The sequence below is a fragment of the Uncinocarpus reesii genome, genomic scaffold, assembly GCF_000003515.1.
Source record: "Uncinocarpus reesii 1704 scaffold_2 genomic scaffold, whole genome shotgun sequence".
NCBI lineage: Eukaryota > Fungi > Ascomycota > Eurotiomycetes > Onygenales > Onygenaceae > Uncinocarpus > Uncinocarpus reesii.
Window position 1 is genome coordinate 2,117,194 of NW_003052499.1, and position 15,180 is coordinate 2,132,373.

The window sequence follows — 15,180 nt, forward strand, 5'->3', positions numbered from 1 at the left end:
TGACACTAGAAATACGGCAACGAACTTTCTGCATAGCAAGTTTTTTATCGCCCGCTAAATCTCGTTTTGTGTAGATGATTGTCCGTCTTTTATCTCCCAGCGCATGCTCAAACAAGGGATTTATTGAAGTGAAAGGAATGCGAAAGTCACGGCACTCAATGACATGGTCGATCGAGTCCAGCATTGAGCGCATCTTCATGAGACCAGCCCGATGGTGGCCCAGAAAGTAGGAGCGCGGGATGTTCTCCGATACATTGAAAACCTGGCGGGGAACAAAGCCAGACGCCATCTCTGGGAATAGCAATTGGAAAAAAGCGAAACCCTCTTTACCACCACTGCTGCGGATTCCACGCGCAATCTCCCAGCCGTCGCTCTCCCGCGATCAAAAAAGTACATCCATGGATATTCCGGGCCGACGCACGGATTAAATATCCTCCGTTAGCCGGGCTTATAAATCTCCGCAGGCTTGGCACCTCCTCCCCTCGATCGAGCTTGGGAGTCTCCATATCATAAGAGAATCATGAGCCCAGAAGCCTTCCTATTTCCCCTAGATCTATGGATGAGTTGTTCTGCCATTTGACGTTTGTGACGCTTTGATTACTCTTCTCCCGGTGACAATTAGCGCAATTTTACGAAACTATGACTTTTAACACGGGGTTACGGATATGTGGCCCTCGGCCATCAGTGACTCCAGGTGCACTCGTGAGATCAATCTAATCAAATGATATTCTCTGGGAAGCCTCTACGTGGCGCCTGTGATATGTTTTGGCACCTCTTCCGTCAGGAAAGGGGTTCTCTCTCTGATCCCGAGAGTTCTCGTGGAGAGGCCATTGAACCCAATGTAGATGAAGACATGCCTCCAAAAGACCGAACGTCCAGGGCCATCAAACGCCTAGCAACGCTCTTTGGGCGTGGCGGGCCGCTACAACCATTCCGACTCATAAAGCAGGATATCCGCAATATCAGGCGACGATACATCTCAGATTGGAAGACCTTCAACCAGTTAGTCTTTGCGAGTGCAGTATATGTCTTTTTTACAAACCTCCTACCCGGCATCACGTTTGCGGGTGACCTATATGTCCTTACGGGCAAGCAATGGGGAACCATTGAAGTTGTATTCAGCACTGGTATCTGTGGTGTCATATTTTCTCTGTAAGTCTACATGACCTGTTCATCTATTTGCCTTAATCCTAACCGATGATTCCCTAGATTTTCCATTCAACCCCTGACCATTCTTGGCGTGACTGGGCCGTTTTCTGTCCTTGCAGAAAACATATATTCCCTTTGCCACAATTCCTTCAAGGTTTCTACAAGTGTGGCTTCAATAATTACAAGAATAATTAAAGCTGATTCTAAGTTATAGATCCCGTTCCTTCCATTCATGGCTTGGTCGCTCATACATTCGGGATGGCTACATTTCCTTTTAGCCGCTTTCAATGCCCACGATTGGACCATGCAATATGTAACAACATTTTCTACTGAGATATTCTCTCTGCTCAATAGCATCATATATTTCCATAAAGCTATTCAGGAATTGGAGCGGGCCCATAGCAATTTATCCTTTGCTGCATTCCTCTACGCAGTGATTGGGGCTGTTGGAACTATGCTTCTGGCTATCTTTTTGTCAACGGCACAACATTGGAAGCCGTTATTTCATAGATATATTCGACTTGGGTTATCTGAATATGCCGCGGCGATTTCTATCATACTTTTCATCGGCATGCCGCATATTGGGGAGTTGGCTCATCTAGACAAGACTACCTTGGACGTCCCTACATCTTTTCGACCCACCTCCCCGGACCGTGAAAGATTCTTCGTTGAATTCTGGGATTTGCCTGTGCGGTGGGTATTTGCGGCCATTATCCCAGGCCTTATTATTACCATGCTCTTTTTCTTTGACCATGAAATAAGCTCTATAATATGCACCATCGACCGGTATGGCACACGAAAACCTGGCGGGTTTGCGTTGGATATCATGCTTCTGGGGGCGACCACCGCGATGTGTGGTATCTTGGGAATTCCACCCGCCAATGGCCTGTTGCCGCAGGCTCCCTTGCACTCGGAATCCCTACTTCACGCAGAGAAAAAGGAGAAGCCAATTTTGACTGGGGATGAAAGGGAGAGCCAAGTTCCAGAGGTACAACGCGTTTACGAGCAGCGGTGGTCTCATTTTCTTCATGCATGTGGGATTCTGGTGTTTATTAGCCCGCCTTTGATGAAGGTCTTGGGCTTGACCCCTACCAGTGTTTTGGCAGGACTCTTTCTTTTCATGGGAGAGCAGAGCCTGTCGGTCAAGTAGGTCAAACCCCGTTCAGAATACTCGAAGACAACAGAAGCTGATCATCTACACTAGCCCTCTTCTCTATCGCTTCTTGTACATCTTTTCTTCTCCCGCTGAGCTCCCTTCGCTTCCCATCTCACTCTCACCTGGAGCTGGCGCCAAACCTTCTTATCTACCCATCCATATGTATACATTGCTTCAAGTTTCCCTGACAGTCGCGATATTCGTCCTGACTCTCACAGCCGGAGCTCCGGCATTCCCGGTCCTGATAATCTTACTTGTTCCCTTTAGATTGCTCGTTATGAGGCGGTGGTGGAGAAAGGAAGTTCTTCGATTTGTTGACGGATGGGCGTGTAAGCCAGGCACCCCGGAAGACGATGAGGATGCAAGGCAACGGAAAATAGATCAAGATGGCATAGGAAAAGCAGCTGGAGAAAATCAAGAGAGAATGATCGGCGGAATGTTGCAACCCATTCCAAAAGCTGATTGAAGACAAAACATTCGAGTCGCGATCTTAAGAGCCTATTTTCCTCATTTGGATGATGAATTTTGTTTGGGGCACTGGATAGAAATTATTGATATGTCAGTGGTCAATGGGCGGAAGGCAATGGGGCAATTGCACTGGGACTTACTGGTAATATCTAAGGGTGGGGACTAGTAGGGTCTCGGGGCTAGTTGGGAACTCATACAGAATGGGCAGCTCTATTATTCATTACTGGTGGTTACTGTAGGCTACTGGCATGACCTAATTTGAAATTTCACAAGAAAAAACCCAATGACTTTTTGTCTCGGTATGTATATGTAACGCCTAGCAGAAATTGTCGCTGCTTCTGATACCTGATGGGATTCATATGAATGATAATGAATTACGTTTCCTTTTTGATCCGCAGAAGATAGACCCAATTTTTTGTATCCTTGTTTTGATAAACCGTGCTTCAAGTCTCTCACAGTCTCGGCCCAGCAAACTAAACAGATCCTCCAGTTCCAACGACGTAAAAGTCAACCATGCTTCCAAACTTCGTCTGGCTCCGGAAACGCAGTTCACCCCCAGCCTCTGATTCCAGTTGCTGTTTCGATTTCTTGTCTCCCTTTTGTAAATTCCAGATAACCAGGCGAGAATCCGTCATGTTTGTGTTTTCTTTCAAACCAGGCTCGTCAACACCTCCATCATGCTGGGTATTTCCACTGTTGTTTTCGCAACCTTGCGATTGTTTTCCGGACTTCGACATCACTTTATCGGTGGCTAAACACGCGGTTCCGACAGCAGTACCCGCGTATGCAAGTCCGCCTGTAAGGGTAGATAGCCCGGCACCGCCCATGCCGGCACTAGTACAAGTTGCAAAAAAGCTCCCGGCAGCAACATTTCCTATAGCTGACTGCGCTACTGCTGCAACCGTTCCTGTTACATAGTTAGGCAAGCGTTAGTATATATAAAACGTATATGGGTAGGTTAATAAGAGAAGAGGGGACGAAGGGGGCCTACCAACACCAACACCAGCAGAACCAAAGCCTACAACTCCTAGGGCAGCCGGGACGATCAACGGAGATGCCGCCGCAAGACCAATACAGGAAGCGGCGGCGATCGCAAGTTTATTGAACTTTTTGTTCTCCACATTCTGTGCAAACCATTCGCGCTTGTTAGATATGGTTTCTTGTCCTTGACCACCTGGGGTCTCTGCAGTGGAGCCTACATTGTAGCCTGATCCATTCAGGTACAGGATCGCTGTGGTTCCAACCGATGGTTGAGCGAAGATTTTGGACAGATCAGTTGGAGGGGTACATTGACCTCCGAGGTGAATAAGGGACTCGACATTGAGAAGAGACGCGATGTCTATAGGATTGGTACTTGAGAGAGTACAATTATGATACTTCATCTTGATCGAACTGGAATCGGAGCTGGAAAAAAGACGAATCCACGAAGGGAACGATGGCCGATGCGGAAGCAAGGTTAGTTGTTGACGATATCGCCAGAAAACATCCAAGGAGAAATCGGGTACGTTTGGCGAATTCTGGGCTCTGGTCAACAGTCAACATGCACCACTACTGGTTCGTACACGACAGCCTAGACCTTGACTCTTAGGACTATTGGTGGGTTTTTCCGCGCAGGCAACGTTACACTGGACTCAATGGAAGCACAGCTTGCAGGCTGGATGGTCTGCTTTTGGCCAGAGGAGAGAATGCGCACAAGAGACACTACAAAGGCCTTACTATCTTAAGCAATGTGACACACACAACACGGGTGCTGTCATCCAGATCATTATGTCTTCTCGTTAACTTCGTAGTAGGTAGCTGTCCTCAGCCACACCGATCACGCTCTCCAGCCCTGAACCAAATCATGAATCCGATCAATGACGGCCCCAAAGATCGCGTTGACACTCTCTATAATCAGCTGTTCGAAGTGCCGAATCGCTTCCTCCTCGCTCATCTCAAGATGGAACCGCTCTTTGACTTTCAGCACTGCTTTGTCAGGCTCAACACGAATGTCAGGAATATTCGCGTCTACCATCAGACTGAACAAGTTGAGGATTAGATTCGCTGACTTGCGCAAGGTGGTATACGCGGTGAAGCAATGTTGTTTAAACTGAAGATAATTCGGCGAATTAGCACCGCCCATCCCTTCTATCATCTCCTTGGAAAGCTTCATCATAGGGGCGAACGGCTTCGGATCACGACCCAAGATAAACCCAAAGTCGGCGTGGAAGAAATGTCCGTCCGGTGCTAGAAGGAGGTTCTCCAAGTGACGGTCTCCAACACCCAACAGGTAAGTGATAACGCAGTATCCAGCACACGATTTGATGTAAGTGTCCATTGCTTCTTTTCTGACACCCAGAGGCTCCCTTTCATCTGGATTATTTGCTTTCAAGAACGCAAGGATAGAACCTTTGTACTTGGTTGAAGCGGCGGAGAGCGACGTCGACGGGACGAACTGCATGGCACCAGCGTTTGCACTTGTAGCAAGGACGCGATATGGTGTGAGTTTCAAGTCCAAATTTTCCTTTTTCAGCAACTGGTCCATAAGGCTAATGATTTGAATGACAAGCTGATCCTGTCGCAGGTCATCTCCGACCTTGAATAGGACGGGATATTTTCGTCCATCTGAGAGCTTGAAGTTAATGAGGAGCGGAGACAGCGATGATTTAAAAACGTTGGCCGCTTCGGGGAAACAGCCAACAATCCGAATTGAAGGATCCAGCGGTAGCGGTAAAGGAGGGTCGATTTGTACAATTTCATTTTTAGGATCCGCTAAACACTTTTTTAGTTGCTCAATTTTAGCAGTGCGATTGACCTTCGAGAACCGGATATCCTTAGCAATTTTCGAGAGCACCGTAACAAGTTCGCCTTGCCTCAACAGCGTTTTTCTCTCATCAGGGTTGACCCTTTCTAGCTCAACCATGAAGTAATATTCCACTCGTGCGAAGAGGTCACGATGAGCAGAGGAATTACCGGTATTGTCGTCGCACTCGACCATCAAATACCAATGAAGGTAACTCCCGAGCAGAACATTTTGGGCGGCTCGAGTGACTAAGAAGTTGGTTAACGATGAGTCTTGGGTAGGATCATCCTCTGTATGTTGCGAAACCACTTCGTATTTCAGGGCCTGCACAAGTTGCAGAAGATAGAGTAACAGTTCTTCATCATCGGACTTCCTAAGACGCTCAACCGCGTAAGCCCGAACGGCCGGGTTATCAAAAGTCGGGCCAAGTAACTCCAAAGCATCATCAACATCAATCTCGGTCCATCTTGGAAGGATATCAACAGCCTGACGAGCCTCATTAGTATCTTGCCAGTTGACGGATTTGACAAATTTAGTTAGGGCTCTCTTTTCACGCGTGAGATAGTATCTGAATTTCCAGACCAGATCCTTTTCTTCCGAATTTAGTTCTTGCGTGGGGCCGTAGGACATGATTTCATTCAGTTCATCTCGAATCTTTGAGTTGGGTTTCAAGTCGCGGTCCATGATTCCTGTCCGATGGCTCCGGACCAGTCTACGATGTTTATCCTCACATGGATTTCCTCTTTGCCCGACCTCAGGGTCGTAGATCTTAATAACGGGATACTCATCGTAGTCATCTGGGGAACCTTCAATCCCTGGGCCGAGTCGCACTTCGGGCGGCGGGCGAAGTGTTTGGCTCATAGACGCATTCTGCTGGGAAAACGAAGAGATAGGAGGCGGCGAGTACTCAAAATCTTGAAAGACAATAGGAAAGTCGTAACGCGGGAACTCGATATAGAGCACGAAATTCTCGTCGTCTATACTCTCATCGTCGGCGCCATTCGTTTCTCCTTTTGTCTCCGCCAGAAACCTTTCTCGAGCTACCTTATTCCGTAGGGCACGCTTCCTTGCGGCCTCCTCAGCTTCAAGCTTTTTCTTTTCCACTGCTCGAAACACCAGTTGATCTAGCCAATCGACCCTCTGTATCTCGCCCAGTTCGTGCTTTTTAAGGAGCTTCTCGAGACGCTCCAGCTCTAGTTCCTGTTGTGTGGGGCCTTCTTCGACGAACTGTCCAGTTCGGCGCTTTGAAGCAGGAAGGCTCGGGGTTTTCGTATTCGAATATCCGTCCGCTGCGTTATGCCTATATACCTTGCACTTTTGCTTGCCCTTCTTCAGTGTGCCATCCTCGTCGAAAAGGGAGATTGTAGTACCACCAAATGGAGTTGAATGGCCGTGGAATGAATCATCGCCCATTGGGTCAAGGTCCCAGATAGTTATGGCTAATTGAGAGTTCTGCGGAGCATCCTTGACCAAAACCGGCAAGTCCAGCCACTCATTCCATGTGCGACTAGCCTTGAACGATTTGTATGCGGTTTGCATAGGAACGCCTATTGGCTTGCAGCTCGCCCATAACTGCACCGTAACATAGAGGTCGGAGATTGGGCTATTACTCGAACCAAGATGCCGAAGTTTGTCATTTCGAAGGAGTTGGGAGAAGGGAATCTGTCTCTGTCTGCCTTCTAGATTGCATCTAGAAGCGCGTGATTAGTTGCCGGGGAAAGCAGCAGATAGGGTGTTTAATAACACAAACGCTGTTTCGTACATTTTGACGCGTATTGGTAGAGCTACCTGGGTTGATGTCGCGAAGGTAAACGTTTCCATCCTCGTTACCACGTCCCAATCTTCTGCAGTGACGGAGTTGACAGAGGCGTCTGTCCCATAATCGCTCTCGGGACCATCAGCATCAGTCTGTAACGAAGATCTATCAGATTGATTGAGCGTGTTTTTTCTCAGTGATGTCAACGTCGGGCTCAGCGAACCCGGCGGATTGGCTCGCAGCAGGCTTGGCGGTCCGTTCTCGGACAATAGGGCTTGCCATTCGAGAAGCCCTAGGCTGAACCTTATTATGCGGAATTTAGTAAATCCGGGCGGGTGTTGTGCACGGACCACCGCGACAGAGAACCCAATTTGGACTTTAGGGGCAACACGACGAGGAAGAGAGGCTGATGCGCAGACGTTATGGATACATACGAACTCTGAGGCTACGGGCGCGATTATTTATGCATTGGTGATTCTCACTACTTCTTTCACCCCGTTCAGCTAGGCAAATACCTCCGTGTTTGCTCCGTTCAAAACAAGACGCCCTAGAGTACCATCGCTGCGCTCAAACCCGATACCACGCCCTTGGAGCAATGGCTGATATTTCAGCTGATAGTGGTTCAGACCTTACATCAACTCCTCTAGGCTCTAATGCCGCGTCCCCTTTAGCCTCGTTTTCCTCAGACAAAGAAAACGGTCCTTCACCTAGCGCGTCGCGTTTGGAGAAACGAAAGCAAAAGAGTCACTCCGCGTTATCAGCAAATGCACCGTCGAACATGGGCGACGCATCAAGTAAGCGACGGAGGATCTCGAGAAGGGAGGATGGAGGAGATAGTCAGGCCACCCGCAATCATTCTCTCGGCGGGTTGATTGACACGGATTTTTACGATCCTGACCAAGATCCTGAAGAACGAAGAGCAGTTCGCAAAGCCCTAAGAGATCTTGCGACGAAACTTAACGGTGGGTCACTTGTGTCTCTGCCCGCTTTGCTGAGAATGACAGACTAATTTGTATTAGATTCACGCACCGAATTTATGCAGGCAGCGTCCAATGGCATCCGTGAAACCGTTCTAAAAGCCAATGAGCTTTTCAAGTCAGTGAAGCAAACATCAGATGCCACAATAGATTCTCGTCTTCTTGTAAATGCCGCCGATTTGTCGTATAAACGTACTGCCCAGGCCGTCCTGGGAGACTTTGATTCAGGTATCGATGTGGAAGAGTTTGTGTCGAAATGTCTATCTTTTATGCGTACAACAGCCGGGGACCATCCATCGCCTTTGCAACAGTTAAACTCCCAGCGGCGACGTCAGCAGACCTTCAACAGAAATGACGACAGCGACGACGATGACGACGTGCTTAACTGGGATCTGCTAGGTCGACGGGCTTGCTACCCTCATAATGTGCGGCCTTCACTGTCCGGCTTTTTATATGGCCCTCTGTCGGCACAGAAGCGGGCCCGACAACAGACACAGCGAAAAGCAAGGCAGGAAAGGATCGACCCATCACAAGCTATCCGCCCGCAGCAGCTTCAGGCTGAGGACCTTGAGCAGCAAGAAACTGCCAATTTGACGGCCATTTGTACTGAAATAAGGAATATTTTGGTGGCCACGCAGCAAACGGGCGAGAAACTTGCCAGCGAGGAGCTCTCGAAAATGCACAAACCTTCCCGAGATCAAATTCTGGAAGTCATGTATAAATATAATATATCTGAAGATGGTGGGGTGCCGTTGTTCAAGTTTTGTCTCAACCCCCAGTCCTTTGGACAAACGGTTGAAAATCTGTTTTATGTCAGCTTTTTGGTCAGAGACGGGAGTGTTGCGGTTACCACCGATGCCAATGACCTTCCTACACTTCGTATGTTGACCTCAGGCAAACGAGTCTACACTTTAAAATGTAGCTATGCTGAGCTAACTTTCTTTTCTATAGACCCGTCCACGGCAGCGTTACCATCGGAGGCCCAAAACAAGGGTCTCCGAAAACACCAGGCTGTCTTCAGTCTCGACTTTCCGACCTTTCAGGATCTCATTGAGGTTTTCGACATTCAAAGACCTTTGATTCCCCATAGAACAGAGGAAGAAGTATCATAGTATAATAGTGCGCCTGCAGGCCAGGACATTTTGGGCCTTGATTTTGGAGTTTGTGTCCTGGAGGTTATCTGTTTGAAACGATTGGAAAAAGGGTGGAAGCTTTTACATTATTAGTTTGTAATGATTGAATACTGTACATATTCCAAGAAGAGTAAACACAACCTACGATGTTGAATTCTTATTCCCCAAGGAGTGTTCCGTTCGCAGCTAGGAGGTTGTCAGTGTACGTAAATTGATAGATTGACAACAATGGGGTGGCGAATAACACAACCAAGGGAAGGATTTAAAAATATGAACCATCCCGAACCTGCAACATCTATGGTTTGTAAGAATACTATATTTGGACTTGGGCTGCAACAGGATGCCATATCTGAACTTACTCCCTGTTCAATATGGGCCGCGATTAAAAGTTCCCACTCTCAAACCTATTTATTTCCATGGGATGGCACCTTGTCTTTGTGGTATCGTCATTCGACACTCTTTAACTAGTTGCCCATGTGCCCCACCAAGATGTTTGATTCGCATTCGACTCAGATATAATACCGGTTGCTTTGCACCTCCTGGCAGGACTATTGGCAAAAAGCTTCACTTCCGCCATATATCAACCGCCGCTCCTCGGGATCGAATTGGCAAGATGTTTCCAACCCTGACCCCAAAACACCCGGAGGAGGTTATGGTAATCCGGGAGCTGGAAGGGCAAGACATTATCACATGCAGTGTGCCATTCTCTCGTTTTGGGCTGCTCAGAATCGGGGGCCGGGGTACAATCAGTGAGTTTGTGGCTTATGAGCGCTAGACTTGCATAGTTAATTCTGGAAAAGCAGCCCGTTCTGGCTAACCATTTCATATTAGTTCGCATGGCGTCTGGGTCTAGCGCAGTTTTCTCACCCGTTGCATTGACGGAACATGTGAAAGGGATCATCACAGCTCTCAACTCCCCGATCAAGTTCATCATCGCGCCAGATCTAGAGCATCACATTTTCCTGGGGGATTGGAAAGCAGCATTCCCGGACGCCAAGGTCATCGGGCCAGAGGGTCTGCAGGAGAAAAGGGAGAAAAATGTCAAGACCAAGGATACGTCGAAGGTCGACTTCGTTTTCACTCCAAAAAACCGGCATAACCCAGACACGTTCCCCGAGTTCAACGCCGAGTTCGAGACGCAGTATCTCCCAAGCCACCCGAACCGGGAAATTGTGGTTTTTCACAAGCCTACGAAAACACTACTTCAGGCAGATTTGTTCTTCAATCTACCCGCTACACAGCAGTATGAAAAGGAAAGGGGCGGTGCAACTCAGGGTATCTTGACAAAACTGTTCCTACCGGTTTGGAGCACAGAGGGCGATGCGATTTGGCAGAAAAGATTTACCTGGTACTTGCTTGCAGGTAGGAATCGTGACGAATGGAAAGAATCGCTGAGGCGGATTGATCGGTGGGACTTTGAAAGAGTGATCCCGTGCCATGGGGACGTGATTGACACTGGTGGAAAATTGGTGTTCAGGAAACTATTTGAATGGTTCCTGAATGGAGGATGAATGGGATTACATTTGCCACGAGAGCTCGATGCTCTCTTTGCTGGATTTTGTCCTCCCAACTGTATTATATTTGACTTGCAACGGTTCTTTTCTAAATGCCTTTTGTTCATCTCACCAGGGTTCAAGTTTTGCTACTTCAGGGGCATTGGCTGAGGTTGTGCTAAGCCCTGTTGGCACTGTTGATGTGTATTTTCATCATCAGTTCAACAGATTGAGGGCCTCTCCAGAGCATCATCTTCTTCATCTAATATCTTCTAGGTAGATGTCCACTGCAGGAGATGTCCTGATCTCACGAGTTACGTCATGGGCAAACCTTCCAAGGGTCAGCCACTGATGACGTGAGAAGTCAGGTGAGTGTGGCTTGTGTCTCCATCTCCTTCTCCATCAATGACCGCACTTCATCTGCAACGACAAACATCATGAGGATCACGGGCCACAGAATGGACAGCCCTCCTGCACAGCCATAGGTTTCATTGAATGTGACAGCACTATGAAGTACACTATGCTTCAATTATGATCAGAAGCAACAACAGTCAAGGTCTTTCCGGAGCTCAATGCTATGCCGGTAGTTGTTTAACTACTAGTTAGCATTGCCCTTGGCCTCACTGAAATCCCTGTCTCATCGCCCAGCGTTCTGTTGCCACATCAATCCCCTCCTTCATAGTTGGCAAAACTGATTAGCCAGCCCAAGATGTGTTCTGATTGCTCAGAATAATCGAGCTGGAACAAGCATTACCCCATTGGTGGGCCCATGCAGCTGGGCGAAAATACTTGAGTAAACGATGCATGGCAAACCAGAGTTGCAGGACAATGCGTCATCTCGATTGTCAGTTTTCTCCTGGCAGACGCCTCTTGGTTTGAGAGGATGGCCTGGCGTTACTTGGTGATTTTGACCCTCTGAGACCAAGTCAGAAAGCTGATTCCTTGCTTTTGCTTCCCGGTCGCTTCGGTGGTTTCAACTATTTTATACCAGAGAGTATCTTCTTTCTTTGATTTGCTTTACCACCTCTACTTCTCTAGCTATCAATAAAGGTCCTGCAGATCCGACCCTCTTCCCTCCCTAAGACTGAGGAATCCCAAACTACGTGTGGTTTCAACCCATCTAGGCGCAAGATGCCCATTCTATCTCGAGTTTTATCCGTTATCCTCCGTGTTGGAGAGATCGGTTTCGGAGCAGTACGTTTCCTAGCACTTTGGTGAAAGTGAACCGCCTGATGCTCATTTTGTCTAATAGGTTGTTGCTGGTATCATTGGCTCCTATCTGCATTCGTTCGACAAGGTCGACGCTTGGCCGGAGGCTCGCTGGATCTACACCGAAGTCGTAGCCGGCATCTCGATTTTACTCGCGTTACTATGGCTTCTTCCATTCTCAAGCGGCTTCTTTATGTGGCCCAGTACGTAAACTTGTTCAGCGTTTAACTGGTATCGGAACTGATGTTATTTTCTTTGCTAGTTGACCTACTCCTGTCATTCGCATGGTTTGCTGCATTCGGCCTTTTGGTCGACGCACTCGAAGATGTCAACTGTGGAGGCGTATTTGAATGGGGCCGTATTACCGATGGGGGAAGCTGTGCCCGATGGAAAGCTTCCCAGGCATTTAGCTTCCTTTCTGCCATCTTCTGGCTTGCATCGGCGCTTCTAGTATGTGTTTCATTGGTGTTGAAAAGATGTCGTTGGCGCTGGGCTAGTACTAATAAAGTGCCTCTTAGGGAATTTGGTTTTCCTTCCGCGTTCGTGATCGTCATACGCGCCCTATTGCTGGAGATGCCGTCTAGTAAGCGAGGCCTTTTCAATGAAGACGACCTGATAAAATTCAAGTTCTAACTTATTGGTTATAGTGGCCGTCGCCGGCGCTGGTATGGCCGCCATCGGGTTTAATCATTGTTGCGTGGCCCGTCGATTACTTAATTGAGAACATAACGAAATTTCTTTTGTCATTCTTTACACACATTGATACCCAGTTCTGTGCTCATAATTGTATAACATACCAATCTTGTGATGATTCCCCCTAATAATCTTTCCTTTTTGATGACTGATGTAAGGTATATCCTTTGAGCTTCTTCTGCGGTGATGTTGGTTGGATCATATCAATGCATTGCTTCTACTCCCACATGAGACTTCCTGAAATATACTCAGTGATATAGATGCACTAATTATCTTCTAAATGATCTCCCGTCACTTTTTGGTGAATCTGGGTGACTACCAGTAATACAACACGAATGGATAGCACTGTAGTTCAGGCCAAGGAGCACCTAATATCCTACCACTCCAATAACTTTTTGCACTTCCGCTCTGATAAATGCTGAAAGCTTGATTTGCTATCTAAGGGCCTGAGATCCTGAGTTTTCTGGCACGCTCCAAGTGCACATCATTTTGAGAGGGAATAGATCTATTAGACGGGAAACGGCTACAAAATAAATCAGTAATATAATTAAACTAGTAATGCCAACCAGATGAATACACCAAATGTTTATCAACACCAGAGATGGCCAACCAAGATGCATATTCCAAGTCATAAAATTCGCAATGTTTCCCAATTATTTCCTTTCTGAAACGTAGTCTTTGCATCTCACATGCTCAACTCTCGTCTTGCCGCCGTTTTCAAGAACGAGAGCCGTGAGCTTGCCGCCTCTCACACAACCGGTGTCGATGCCCTTTGTATATTTCCGGATGGCGGCCGAACGGTGGGGAGTGTGACCATAGATAACGGTTGTTGGCAAGGAAGCGTCGACGGAGGACGGCTCAGAAGCGAGCCGTGATGCCAGGAGGGACTGGTATTTGTTGAAGATCTAGAGATTGAATATCAGCATCTCGAATGATCCAGGTGTGCCTTCGCGAAAGAAGCCTTTTTACCTTTGCCCAATGCATTCCCGATGCCTTTGAGCTAGGAACATGCGTATCCAAATCCAAACTGCGCATCGTCATCACCGCAAACGGGTCTTGACTCTCCAGCTCCACGCCGGGAACCAGGCCGCCGTGCACGACCACCACTTCGCCCAGGTCCCCGATTCGTCCCACTTTGAGGATCACAGGGCACTTGTGTAACCATGCTGCATCCTCATCGCCGAGTGCCTGAGCTAACAGGTGTTCTTTGCGGTTTCCGTATGGAAGGATCTCTGGCTGAAATTTGCCGGTATCCGCAGCATCATCAGAGCTGAGCTTGGTATTTGGTCCGGGCACGGAAAGGACGCCTGAGGCGAGGAGCTCGCGATGGTACAGGAGGATGCGGTCTTCATTGTTCCCGCGGACGCACGAGGCGTTGTATTCACGAGCAAGTTGGACGACTTCGAGGCTTTTCGGGCCTTTCGTGATCAGATCGCCGGCGAAGATTAAGTGGTCTGTCTGACCGTCGAAGGAGATTTTGTCGAGCAGGTCGTCCACTGAATACGAAAATGGAATTAGAAAAGGATTCAAAGCGACCTAAGTAGTAAGACAGAAGGAAAGAAGCATGCTTGATCTGTATAGCTGACCGCCCACATACACTCGTCTTTACAGCCGTGCACATCGCCCACCACGACCAGCCTTCGTCGGTCCAGCGGGATATCATCCTGCCCCTCCGATGGCAGCAGCTGCTCATCGAGGGTCTCCAAGTGCACTAGGTCCGCGAATCTCGGCAGGGAATTCGTGCCAAACCAGCCTCCCACCCGATCCCGATTCTTCACGTCGAGCGCCTTCGCGATCTGCCCATGTTCCTTCAGCTGGGGCGATGCGAACCCAACCCAGCCGGCCCAACAGATAACCAACAGCACCAGATAAACTATCAGGTAGCGTCGGAAACGGGGTGCGGTAACGAGCGTGATAATCAAGTTGGATTTCATGGATGGCTTGTGGTGATTTGGACCCTTGCCATGCCACGCACTGGGGCCCCGGTTGACGAGTGGTTGTCGGTGCTGGGTAGAGGAGTTTCGATGGTAGGTAACAGTGGCAGGCCTATCTCCCGGTTTGTAGGATGGCATTCTTTGGAGACGGTTTGTGGTGGTCGCGTGAGGCTTGGTTATTTCGGGCTTGGGTTTGGGGTCCCCTGCATCCAAGGTTATATCATCAGAAGCGTTGGGAAACCCAGATGGCTACCCAGGAGCACTAACTAATAAGCTGTGGTTCGTTCAGAGGATATTCGGACCGTAGGGCCCCTTTGGCAGGCCAAACACCTCGTCATCAGCTTTGCACCTAGCTTTCAAACATCGCAATGTCGCCTACCTCAGCGAGATGCTGTATGGTATAACTATACCTGTCTAAGAATGTATCAAC

The 15,180-nt window shown here is 48.3% G+C and overlaps 7 protein-coding genes across 7 annotated transcripts; 4 read left to right on the top strand and 3 right to left on the bottom strand.

Annotated features, from left to right (window-relative positions):
* Nucleotides 1-760: 760 nt before the first annotated feature.
* UREG_03693 (uncharacterized protein) lies at nucleotides 761-2,299 on the top strand (the record flags this gene model as incomplete). Its single annotated transcript, XM_002544130.1, has 3 exons — nucleotides 761-1,152; nucleotides 1,210-1,240; nucleotides 1,364-2,299. 3 exons carry the CDS (start codon nucleotides 761-763, stop codon nucleotides 2,297-2,299), a joined length of 1,359 nt encoding a protein of 452 aa, XP_002544176.1.
* Nucleotides 2,300-3,246: 947 nt separating this feature from the next.
* On the bottom strand, nucleotides 3,247-3,600 carry UREG_03694 (uncharacterized protein; the record flags this gene model as incomplete). Its single annotated transcript, XM_002544131.1, has 1 exon — nucleotides 3,247-3,600. One exon carries the CDS (start codon nucleotides 3,598-3,600, stop codon nucleotides 3,247-3,249), a length of 354 nt encoding a protein of 117 aa, XP_002544177.1.
* A 989-nt stretch (nucleotides 3,601-4,589) lies between these two features.
* UREG_03695 (phosphatidylinositol 3-kinase vps34) lies at nucleotides 4,590-7,319 on the bottom strand (the record flags this gene model as incomplete). The annotated part of the gene is made up of 2 exons (XM_002544132.1): nucleotides 4,590-7,245; nucleotides 7,306-7,319. 2 exons carry the CDS (start codon nucleotides 7,317-7,319, stop codon nucleotides 4,590-4,592), a joined length of 2,670 nt encoding a protein of 889 aa, XP_002544178.1.
* Nucleotides 7,320-7,906: 587 nt separating this feature from the next.
* On the top strand, nucleotides 7,907-9,400 carry UREG_03696 (uncharacterized protein; the record flags this gene model as incomplete). The annotated part of the gene is made up of 3 exons (XM_002544133.1): nucleotides 7,907-8,273; nucleotides 8,331-9,167; nucleotides 9,240-9,400. The coding sequence occupies 3 exons, from the start codon at nucleotides 7,907-7,909 to the stop codon at nucleotides 9,398-9,400; spliced, it is 1,365 nt and encodes a 454-aa protein (XP_002544179.1).
* Nucleotides 9,401-10,034: 634 nt separating this feature from the next.
* On the top strand, nucleotides 10,035-10,932 carry UREG_03697 (uncharacterized protein; the record flags this gene model as incomplete). The annotated part of the gene is made up of 2 exons (XM_002544134.1): nucleotides 10,035-10,170; nucleotides 10,253-10,932. 2 exons carry the CDS (start codon nucleotides 10,035-10,037, stop codon nucleotides 10,930-10,932), a joined length of 816 nt encoding a protein of 271 aa, XP_002544180.1.
* Nucleotides 10,933-12,045: 1,113 nt separating this feature from the next.
* UREG_03698 (uncharacterized protein) lies at nucleotides 12,046-12,810 on the top strand (the record flags this gene model as incomplete). Its single annotated transcript, XM_002544135.1, has 5 exons — nucleotides 12,046-12,108; nucleotides 12,167-12,326; nucleotides 12,386-12,573; nucleotides 12,642-12,706; nucleotides 12,771-12,810. The coding sequence occupies 5 exons, from the start codon at nucleotides 12,046-12,048 to the stop codon at nucleotides 12,808-12,810; spliced, it is 516 nt and encodes a 171-aa protein (XP_002544181.1).
* Nucleotides 12,811-13,469: 659 nt separating this feature from the next.
* On the bottom strand, nucleotides 13,470-14,750 carry UREG_03699 (uncharacterized protein; the record flags this gene model as incomplete). The annotated part of the gene is made up of 3 exons (XM_002544136.1): nucleotides 13,470-13,721; nucleotides 13,786-14,312; nucleotides 14,414-14,750. The coding sequence occupies 3 exons, from the start codon at nucleotides 14,748-14,750 to the stop codon at nucleotides 13,470-13,472; spliced, it is 1,116 nt and encodes a 371-aa protein (XP_002544182.1).
* Nucleotides 14,751-15,180: the final 430 nt, after the last annotated feature.